The following is a 12,196-nucleotide window of genomic DNA, read 5'->3' as shown; positions in this document are numbered from 1 at the left end:
AGACAAAACCTGCATAACCGTACACTTAACTGCACCTGCCTTGTCCGTCACAGCCTTTCTCTTTGAAATACTGATGTCATTGCCTTTTCTATTCTTGGTTCTTATTCATGAATTCAGGCAGCTGAATTCTCACTGTTCTTAGAGTCAGCCCATTTTTTAATCATGGAAAAGAAAGAATTCCTCATATTATTTCCAACTCATAGCTCCAAAAACCCATGTACTAAGGCTAGTAAATTAGTCTCAGAATAAATATTTTAACATGGTAAAATAACATCTGCACTAGCATTTTGACAGTACAGGTAAGGCATCAAAAACTATTTAAGAGTCAGGTTCCTAAAAAATATTATCGTATTACAATACAATGAAAATATCCCTGGAAGACCTGGTTATATTTTGTGGGGCTTTTTATGCTTCTTCAATATGAAACACTTGTAATTTTTTTTAAATACTATTTTTTCAATATTTAATCTTTTTTTAACATTTAAGATTTAAATTCAATGAAAGAGGCTGTTTGCCCTATGACATAAATAGCAGTTGTGTATTTTCATGCCCTTAATCTAAAGCAAGACTTTTTTAACTTTTAATTTGTACTGCACAAAGCGAGTTATTTTTTCTCATTAACATTTCTTTAGAAGTCTTTTTTTTTGCTATTATGTTGGTTTGTCTATGGTGTGATTTAGTGTTAGCAACATTCACAGCATGCTTTCTGAACTTACTCATTATTTATAGTTACTGGGGGAATACAGAATTAATTTGAAGACAGAAACATTACTACTTCATTTAGGAAATTAAAAGATAGATATCACACCATAAAGTTGGAGAAATTCACATGAAAACTTGCCTAAATGATGTGTGACCTTTTGGAGCTTAACAGCATTAAGAGTTTTTAAGAGTTTCAGCTAGAGGAAGACCTTGAATCTTTTTTTTTTTTTTTTTTTTTTTTTTTTTTTTTTTTTTTTTCCCATGGCATTCAATGTCTGTTTACAGTATGATTAAATGCACTATCTTGCTATATGGTAGCAAATTCCACAATAGGAAGAAATATGCTTCAGTGAGAAATATTTTAATCCTTGTTGCTATAAAATTGTGATCAGGATATATTTCAAATACTCTTTGACCCTTTACAGCACTTGAATTTTTTTAAGTTAGTGCAAAGGCTACTTCTTTTTCTTCTTTTTTTTTTTTTTCTTTTTCTAGGGGGGGTTTAGGGGAAGAAAAGAGTTTCACCTACGTTATTAATTTTTAATTTGTTCTTCTCTCGTCTTTGTAGATGTCCAGAGATGTGATAAAGGACAGCTCTACTCCGTCTGCGTGCCGACTCAAAATGTGATCCTGCTCTTCCTCTTCCTTTCCATTTTTCTGCAGAACAGAAGTGAGAGTGCATTAAAGATCAGGAAATAGCATTTTAATCTTTGGGACCTGAACTACTGATATTTCAGACATTGGTAGAAATGTAAATATTATGCACATATTTTCTTTTGCTCAATCTTTTGCAGCAAAGAAACAAACCCTCCCTCTCCTGAAGGGCAAATAAAAACCACTGTAAAGTTTTAATTGTCAAATGCCTTCACAGAACTCAAAAGCAAGTAATTGCAACATTTGATTTCACAGATAAGATAAATGTACTTTCTACTGTTTCAGACGAGAGGGAAGGATGTCTAGATGTAACCACTGAAAATATCCTTGAGGTGATTCTACTCTCTCTCTCACTTCACAGAAAGAAAAAAATCCCTTGCAATTTTAAAAAACAGAGAGTCTGACTTGTACTAGGCTTCCATTATGTCAGAATGTTCTAATTTGTAAGCTTGCTCATTAGTAATAGCCAATTCTTACATTCATGTGTTTAGATTCCTTTTCCCACCACATGGCCAATGGCAAAATCACGTGACATATTCCTTGGTGAAATGAAACCCATTAAGGGCAAAGACTGAACATTATTTTGGAAAGGTTTGTGGTTTTTACCTCCATTCAAATGTCTGTAGTTGTCAATCATGGGAACAAATTTTGTTCTTGCTTATAAAGCAGTAAATTCAAAGTAATTCCAGTCACTCTGATGGAATTACAGTGAATTGATGCCAGAGTAAATGAAAGCAGACTTTTTGTGATGTGTCAAGATTAAGAAAAAAGAAATTATGGGACTAAAGGAAGAAGGTCTGTCAAGGAGGTTTAATTAAAGTCAATTGAATGCATACAAATTAAGAGGAAAAAATTAGCAAAACACAAAACTAATTAGCAGAGCCAGAATTTAGAAGCAAGCAAAATAACTACATCTTGAAACCTGCCTAAAGAAGCAAGAAAGATTTGTATTATAGGAGACTGATGTATTTTTGGCTTAACAGTGCAAAACCATACATAACAAAATGTGTAGGAGGGAAAATTTTCCAAACTTCTCAGTAAAAAAGTTTTTGTGTAATTCATGCAAAAGCATGCTCTAGTTGAGGATTTTTTTTTAACTTGTCAGTAAAGAGAAGGGGGAAAAAGAAAAGTAAAAAAATAAGAAGGGAAAATCTCTGTACTGTGAAGCTAAACCACTACTCAAAAGTTGAAGGGGGCAGATGGAGAAGCCTCAAACTTTTCCATCTCCAACACACATTGGTATCAGCTACAATGAAGAAATATAGAACAAAAATACCATTATTTCAGAAATGACCCAAATAAATTAATGTTGTTTTTTTAGAAAAATAATCTCCCAATCATCAAACCACTTACACTCAAACTAAATTCTGAGTCTTCTTAAATTCTGGGTAAGAAAAAAATGCTTATGTCTTTCTCTGAGGAAAAATGAATTTAAGTCAATTGAATTTGGTCTCCACTGTAGAACTGTTCAGCTTTAGTAGTCTGGTTTTGTCATATGACTTTGAAATTCTCTTTAAACCATTTGCAGGCCTCTCTTTTTTCCCTTTCTCAACCTAAACTGCCATGTTGTACGAGGCCACCCAGTTCACTCTACTGCATCCAAAAGAAGTCAATAAAACAGGCTTCAGATCTGCTAGGAGGCAGGCAGGGAAAACACTCTTCTTGAGCTTCTCAATATTTTTGAGATGCTTCAGCTACAGGCTTCATCCTCATGCTGTACCCTATCTAATACCTGTCCTTGTCCTAAGCCCATAGAGCCTGAGGCAGTCCATGCTGGCAGATAAAACAGCCTTGGTGATGTGGTCTGTTGTGAGAGCTACACTGAGCTCTGTTCAGAAGGCAAGCCAGGTAACTTCAGGTGGAGTTTCCTTGAGTTCTTTCAACATCCCCAGCAATATGAGGCCTTTCAGCATGGAAGTGGATCTCTTTACCTCTGGTCAGTCTTGGAAATCTTTACTTCAGCTAGACCACCCATGCCATTTTAAATATATTCTTTAAACATATCCTTTCAGTAGCTATGTGCAGAACAACATGCAGCTTTCAAGCTACGGATACACGATTGCCTGGTACAATGGTGTTACACTGCTTTCAGGTTTTTTCTCTGTAACTCCTAGCCTCAGATGTGCCTTTCTCTCACATGCTGAGCACTGAGCTGAAAGCTGTCCACAATTCCATCTCTTTCCAGAAAGCCATGAGACTATGGAAACTGTCATTGTACACATATTCAGTCACTATTTCCTTTTTTCCCCATATATTTACTGACACAGAGTTTCACTCTCTATCCACTCTTTAAATGAGAACAGGTTCCTTGCAAGGTTTTAAATTTTATGTGCCAGCAGCTGGAAATTTTTGGCTTCACACAGATTCTATCTCTCCTACCTAGGTTCAGAGTTTCAGTCACTAAGGATGTTGTACTCAGTAACTTGCTCTGGCTATGGGACTTGATATGGCACTTAAAATCATACCAATTGCATGTTTTCACAGCAAGTGACTTCTATCACATGCTGATTACACGATTTGCACAGGATTAATGCTACCTCTCTGTTAATATTGGGAGTCACTCAACTCCTAAAGACAGAAAAGCATGCATCAATAAGGAAACATTACATTAATTATGAAGTAAGTAGTAGTTTTCTTACTAACCAGAAGTGGCAGAAGTTTTACGGTTGTTATTAGAAGTGAAAAAAAAATTAATTAATTGTAAGGATAAGATGCCATCAGAACACATGTCAGTAGCTTTTAAATAAGTGAATGACATATATGAATTCTTCTGCTTTCTGGTCTCCCAATGCCTTCAGGAAAGAAATCAAGCCTGAGCCTTGGCAAACTACATTGCTCAGGTGTGCATCTACATGTGTATGATTATTTTCTGTAACTACCTTCTTTTCTTGTCATACTCAGTTCACAGCTCACTATTCTGGAACAGACAGCTCATTTTTTATAAACTTCCATCTGTTTCTCTGGTTCCTCGAAAATTTAGGTACCTGAAAGATTTTATTTTTTATTTTTTTCCATGGCTGATCTTAGAAAATAAGATCCAAGAATAAAATAAAGCATAAGCAGAAAGTCACTTTAATAAAACTTGCTTCTTTTTGCCCTGTGCTTAAAATCAAAAGGATTTCTCATTTCCCCCAAAACAGTGAGAAATCTTATTCTAGAAAAATCCCAGATTTTTGGGATCTATTTCCTGGTGCTTCTACACACCCCTTCCTGTGCAAAGGTACTCCTCCCACCAAGATAGCTCTTAAAAAGGATGCTTGCAATTTAGTCTTATCTGCCCTTTATCAGAAAAGTGGTAATACATTTTTTAACCCTTACTGCTGTCCTTCTGGTTGTTCTTCTTTCAAATGAACATAGATATAGTGCCACAACCATCAGACATGACAATTACAGAATATTTTCTAAGAAAAGAAAGTAACAGAACACCTCTTTGCTAAGCTTAACATTAGTTTCCTAACAGTTTAAGACTTCTTATAATCTTGTGAGGGAAGATTGCAGCAAAAGAAAGCACATCCAGACAAAAATGTCTTTGTAACTCTTGTCTTTTCTTGTATTTTTATAGGAACATGAGGCTTCAATCATCCATTTAAGGTTAATAGAAAGAGGAGGCATAACTCTTTTCTTGTCCCTTTGGAAAAAAACAAAAGATCCACTTCTTAGGTATAAATCAGAAGTATAAACCCTGACAGCTTCTGACAAGCTTTCATAGGTATGTGCTGCCCTAGCAATGCAGAGGAACTGGAAAGTCAGCTTTACTGGTTAAATTGACACAAAATGTATGTCTGCTCTCCTTCTAAGCAGTTCATTGAATCCTAGAATAATTTAGGTTGGAAAGACCCCTAGGATCATCAATTCACAATCACTTATTGTGAACTCTGCCACTAAACCGTGTCCCCAAGTGCCACTCTGATGCATTTTTCAAATACTTTCAGGTATGGTGACTCAACCACTTCCCTAGGCTGCCTGTTCCAAGGTTGATAACACTTTTGGTGAAGTGTTCCTAAAATCAGGATAGTCAGAGCAAAGCATTAGATAGAGTCCAGAATTTATGATTTATAATGATCTCATTCTCCAGGTAAAGTCTGACACATTTATAGAATCATGGAATGGTTTGGGTTGGAAGAGACCTTAAAGATCATCTAGTTCCAACCTTTCTGCCATGGGCAGGGACACCTCCTACTAGACTCAGTTGCACAAAGCCCCATCAACCTGGCCTTGGACACTTGCAGGACTGGAACATTGACCACTTCTCTGTTCCAGTTCTCAGCTGTTCCAGTGCCTCCCCACTCTCTTAGTGAATATGACCCAGATATGACCCAGAAGCACAATGCTCCCTCCATAGCAAACAACCTGTGGCATGAGACCATGAAGTGCGTTTTTTTCCAAATACCAAACTGAGCTAACCTGCTCTGGTCAGAAAGTTTACACCTTATTTACAATAAAAGTCTCAGCCTTGGTGGTTTTTCCTCATTCATTTGTATCCTTTCAAAAGAACTGCTTTCATTTTTCTCATTCATGCATTAATTAAAACCACTACCTACCGTTCCCTCTGGTGTGATACATACCAAACATACTCTTGTATGGAAACATCTGCCAGTCTGATCATGGGTCATTACCCATGATTTTGTGCTGAAAAATTTCAATACAAGTGTGCATGGACACAAAATAGAAAATTAAGATCTAGCATTTCATTCATATGACACCGGAAAAGACACCAAGATATTTGCCCGTGTTCACCTAAAACATAGAGAATGATTTAAAGCAATCTGCACCTCTCAAATTTAACCCAGAACACAATATCCTGGCAAAATGTGAATGAAGTAGAGAGGGATGATGTAAAGTAGCCTGGGAGTTTAGTTATGGAAACACATGCACAACTGAGCAACTTTATTCAGAGATGGTATTTCTACCAAGAACCAGTGTGACAGAGTTGTCCTAAAGGCTGTGAAGCTGCAGACCCGGATGTCTAAGCAGTATTTCTGCTTAGGAAAGGAAGGTGGCCAAGGAAAGACAAGTTCACCACTAGGGACAGGACCCTGAGTCTTTGCTGCTTTTTTCTATTTCCACAAGAATTTTAGCTCCATACCCAAATTATATTCCAGATGCAACTACTTGATTGCCACCGCTGTCCTGTTTGCTTGGCATGTGGGGTTGTAAGCTTAGGGTAAGATTGATTCAGGCACATTGACTATTCCCTTCAAAGAGTGTAAATGTGACCATCTGAAGTCATGGTATGTAACCCTGACTGGACAAAAGTGGGAAAGGTAGACATAGATCTCTTTAAATACTTTGCACAAAGAGTCCTGAAGAAAAACAGTGAACATGTAACAGATGTTCACCAGATTTACATGAACTCTATAGCTCTATAGTAGGTGTTCTCCGTGAAAATTCTAAATTTTTTGTTTCTTTAGCAGTGTGGTGTACAACTTTATAAATATATTCCATAAAATAATGAGATTGCTTCATTTTAGCTATTTTGAGAGCTAAGCCAGGAGTATGAGGAATAGAAAGCTAAAAATTTTATTTTACTAGCATTTTACTCAAAGAACTAGGTAATTTGGCATAGTAGATAAGAACTTTTCATTTATTTCATTGTTTACAAAATTGAAGTCAATCATGAGATGAAACAGCAAGTAATGCCAACTCCTACCTAAGAAAATTTATCATAGAAATAGCATCATTTTGAGTGTGTAAACTAGATTTGAACAATAACACCAACAACAGAGTAGAACAGGACAAATGGACTCCATTGCCAAAAGCTATCCAGATACAGACAGACTTTAAGAAATCCATGATGCTGCTCCATGCACACACTGGAAGGAGCACTGTGAAAATGCATAGCAACCAGGTTAATGCTGTGATTTTTAATGTTGGTTGGACCCTTCCCTGCTCAAGACACAGTGGTATATTGTTGTACCTGTGTGGTCTCTCCTGCTGCTCTATTCTGAAATCAGGCAGGGAAATAAACCTCCCCCATTACCTTTCCTGCGTATATCTTTATGCTGTCACAACCACACAGCCCAGTCACACAGAGAGATGTTTTTACCTAGAATATCTTACAAGTACTGAATTGTTCCCTTTTGAACCTGAGTTTAGTGAAAGAACTTGTTAAAGAATTTGTCCCTCATTTATTCATCTTACAACTCTATTTATAAAAGGCTTCCTGTAAGAAATGCGATAAAGTTCTTTTTGTCCTTTTAACACATGTCTTGGGAAACCTTCATCACTTGCATTATAAGGTAAGAAATACCACAACAGAAAGTGTGGTCTTTGAATAGGCCACCATGAATAACTCATGCGCAATAAAATATATACAATAATGTCTATACAATAATGTTTTAACACAATGGTTAAAAACATATCCAGTATGATTCACACAAAACATAATTCATAGGCAGTCCTCAAGAAAAGCAAATCAACCAAGGAAATTCTGAAGGAGACAACGGGGGTAAAGCAACTCTGAATGAAAACAAAAAAAAATCTAAAACCAGATTATATGGAAAGCTGGTTTAATTTATTTCTAGTCTTTTAAAAAAATCTAGAAAAAATTTCAGTTATTATTCAGGGGACAACACACCAGCAGTTGCCAATAAACAGAAAACTGATGAAAGTCTTCTTTGGTGTTAATGACAGAATAAAAGCACTACCATGGGCAAGAGGCTGCAGGAGTTCTGCTGGTTGTATGACACATTCTCACTGTCAACAACAACCAACAATTCACAAAACTCTTTGCTGTATGGTGGATCCAGGCTAGCCTGTAGCTGCTTTTTTAATTCTGTTAACTGATTAATTGATTCAATAAGAAGATGTACTTAACACACATACCAGCCATACCCTGTAAACATTATTACAGAACATTTTTTAAAAGGGCAAATTTTACACAGAATCAACAGTATGATTATCATTATTTTAGTATTATGCCTTCAGAGAAAATTCACTTTGAACAGAAAGAGAAAAGAAGCAATTTTATACATAACTATTAATGCTTTTATGAATTAGAAAGAACCTAAAACAGCTTATGAGATAAAAATCCTTAACCACATTTTGGTCTGCCGATTCTTCCACTATGAAGAAAAAAAGGTGTGAGGAAAGAGACACACAAAACCAAAAGAAAGGTTCTTTCTGCTCTTTCATTTTGGTGGTTCATGGTAGTGTACAACTAAATAAATAAACAAATTTTCCTTTTTAGGTACCTGTATTTGGGCCTATCTTATAAATATAATAAAAAGAATTAGGAAAAAAATTCCTAAAGACTTACCCTTCTTCAACTGATTCAAATAGGCTGAGTTTCAGCAGAAGAGAACTCTGAAAGTGAATTACTTTATTTTCTCATTTATTAATACTGCTGCCAAAAGTTACAGAACTTTTGTAATGAAGTAAAATATTCCAGCTCAAAAATAGCTATTTCATAATACTGTAAAAATAGTTTATTTGCCTGCTTTCTACTGTTACTACTCTAGAATTGTCTCACAAATTGTAAAATTGTCATTTTTATTATGTCATCAAATTTGAGACATGTCTATTGATTCAACTGAAATGAGTGGTCATATATTGTTCTTACAAAATTAAATATAGCATTGAATTTACAGCTGGGTCATCAGTCACTTCCAGCTGTTTTTAGTGTCTCTTTTTTCCATGAATAGTTTGCATTTCCCCCAGAAAATACCCACAAAGCTCATGGGACAGTGACATGCTCATAAATCGTTATGAACAAAAATGTAACTGGAATAATAAAGAGAATATTTGAAATATTTTTCAAGAACCCCTAGAACTGAAATAAGGCCAACTATTTAACTCACCAAGAAACTTTTCATTCTCTTCAGCAAGTTTTAATATCTCTTCCTCTGCAAGTGTGCAGTATTTAAAGACACAATATCATGGAACCTGAGGGTTTTCTCTTTTCCTTTAGTTCCATAAAATTTAATAATGTATTTTATCTATTGATATTTTTTCCTCTTTTTATATTCAAAAAAATATTATAATAATTTCAAAGTCATTAGTTGCAAAAATAATTTTTTAAAAAAAATTTGCACAGATGATGATGTTAAAGTACACCTTGCTTACTCAAGTGAAAATAGTAACAAGTCCCTGAAAAATTTCTATCTTGTAAAGAAAGCATGTCTTTTGAGAATGAAGACTTGCATTCTTAATAGATTTATGTAAAATATAGAACCAGATAAATCCCCCATAAAAATGTTTAGTAATCCATGGAACTTGCCCTGAGTTAAAAGAGCAGGGGGCGGGGGAATAGATTTTTTAAAGAATAGTTTTTAAACTTAAGAAATATGTTAATTCAAAATCTTGTTATATCTGTGTATATGTTCTATGTGGCCATATAAAGACCCAGGAAGATTCTCTGATTATCCCTGAAGGAATTATATGCTCAGTCTCTGATAGTGACGGGTCCTAAGCCCAGCCTATTTTACATTTTTAAGTACAGAATTTAGGAGTGTTGTAAATCCATCTGTTCTACAGCTATGCAAAACTCAGATGTAAGAGATCTTACCTGCTGTGTCTTTACAGGGCCTCAGAATTGCTCTGAGGAGATGCAGCATGACCTAGATGCCCTATAACTCTAATTACAGTTAAATTTTGCAAGAGGCCCAAGGCCTTCTAAATGTGCTTCAGAACACAAAGTACACATGAAATGTGCATTCTAGTCCTCATGGTTCCTTAATAAAATGTAAGATACCAGGCTGTGTCTAGGCCAGTAAAAATCTTTAAAGATATTTCTCCCTTCTCAGATTTTTTTTCCCCACAGAAATAAGAAAGATTGTAAATTATATAGGAAGGTTGTAAAATGTCTGACTGGTTAAAAAATCACCTACCACACACACACTCTGAAAAACTCTGAAAAGTGCTTCAGCAACATATGTACTGAAGATTTTCCCTGTTTCTTCCATGCTTTCTCTTGTCTGTCTTACGTGGCTGATTTTTCAAACTTTAAAAGGAATATCTGAAGATACTTTTCAACAATCTGTCAGCAAAATGAAAAACAAAACAAAACAGAAACCCAGACAAACAACTTCTCCCCCACATTGATAGCCTTGTTTTCTAAGGAAAATCTGGAAGCAGTGGCATAAATTTATCTAGGAACTGGTGAGTACGAACTTTTTGGTTGCTAATGTACATATTCTCTCAACCTTCCAGAATATCCCAGAACAGTCTGCTGCTCTGCATTTGCTCAAGAATCAGACTTTGCTTGTCTTTTTTCTCATTTTCTCTCTACATATATCACAAAGGACAAGGACACTTTTCCCTCAGCTCCAGAACATGCCTTGTGCCTCTCTGGGAGCTGCTGGAATGGAGCTGCCACTCGCGTTTAACACTCAGTGCAAGGCTAAAGCAAGAGCTACAAAGATTGATACGTCTCTAAAGACTCAAGGCTCAAATAAAACTTATTTGCTTGGATAAGAAGGTGAAAAGGTGAGAGGGAGAACATCTACATGCTCACAAATGCCAAAAGGAACTGGGAGAGAAAGGCACCTCTATTTTGTCCCCTAATTATTTAAACTATGGTCTGCAGACCAGGAGGAAAGAAGTTTCTCTTTAGTGATGGCAGAAGAGTTTCAGACCCTTCTTACTTTGATGGTGAGCCAGGAGCAAAGTCATGCTAAGGGGGATTTAACTCATTGCAGAATAAATGTAATTAATTGCCGAATAAATGTAATTCATTGCAGAATAAATGCGGTCTTCCTTTGGGCAGCAGGAGTACTGGGCTAAAACTCTGTTTCTATCCCACCTCCTCCATTGATAGAACTGCATGGTGCCTGTGTATCCTGAAAAAAATTTTAGCTGCTTTGGTTACTGTAAGTCTAGGTGACTGTATGGTTATATTTCCCATCCCAACATACTGCCTTCTGACAGGCGTAAGAAGCTTTAAAATGAAAAATTGTCTCCTGAATATTCACTGCAGTAGCTTGTGCAATAATGAAGTAGCTGAGACAGTAATTAAGCAGAATAAATCAAAGTGCACACTGCAGAATTTCTTACAAGAGACCAGTACTGCTCCAAATAGACATTTTCAACATAAAAAATCTGGAATGTAAAATGTTTGGCACATGGTATTTCACTTCTGGCACACTGAAAAGAACAACTCCTCCCTCCAACAAATGATGCATAATCAAAATAAATCTGTCTCCTCAGAAATTCATATGGACCAAAGGATTACTAAGAAGCCAGAAAAAGCCAGACAGTTGAACCATAACATGCAGCTTAGTTTAATCTGTTGTGGCAGAAGGTGTAGTCCAACTTTTAATTCACATTATTTCGAGAGTGAAGGCATTTTTACCAACAGACAGACCAACCTAAAACATGAAATTCTGTTTAAGAAAAACCATTTTTTTTGCTTTGTGAAGAGTCAAAGACTGGAACAGACTGCCCAGATAAATTGTGGAGTTTCCATCCTTCATGCTTTGAGCACATATCTGCGTGTGTTCCTGGGCAATCCATTCAATCTGACCCTGCTTTGAGAAGGGGACATTGGACCAGATAATCTCCAGAGATTCCCACCACAAATATTGTGTGATTCTGTGGTTACTATATATTACGCACATTTTTATAATAATTCTGGAATAAAGTTGAGAAAATCTGTCCTAAAATAATTGCTTTCGAACAAAGAGTTCAAAATTTTCATAATAAAAAAACAAAACAAAAAAAAGTAAATAGATTATCAATATCTTTGTGAAATGAGTCAAATTAATCAGAGGAATTTTAGCAGTGACTATAGCAGTGGAATTCTATGTAATCTAAATTATTCCATGTTAGCACACAGATTAGAGGTCTAAAAATAGTCACAGAATAATTTAATTTCTTATTTTCCTACCTGGATTCCTTTATT

The 12,196-nt window shown here is 35.8% G+C and overlaps 1 protein-coding gene across 1 annotated transcript in view; it reads right to left on the bottom strand.

Annotated features, from left to right (window-relative positions):
- KCNH8 (potassium voltage-gated channel subfamily H member 8) overlaps positions 1-12,196 on the bottom strand; it is a 175,687-nt gene that overhangs the window by 88,850 nt on the left and 74,641 nt on the right. Inside the window, exon 4 of the mRNA XM_058809446.1 lies at positions 1,232-1,359. Coding sequence (XP_058665429.1) covers positions 1,232-1,359 — 128 coding nt within the window. The remainder of the gene's footprint in view (positions 1-1,231; positions 1,360-12,196) is intronic.

The sequence above is a fragment of the Ammospiza caudacuta genome, chromosome 1, assembly GCF_027887145.1.
Source record: "Ammospiza caudacuta isolate bAmmCau1 chromosome 1, bAmmCau1.pri, whole genome shotgun sequence".
NCBI classification, from domain to species: Eukaryota; Metazoa; Chordata; class Aves; order Passeriformes; family Passerellidae; genus Ammospiza; species Ammospiza caudacuta.
Note: the sequence above shows the minus strand (reverse complement) of the source record. Positions and strands in the feature narration are given on the sequence as shown.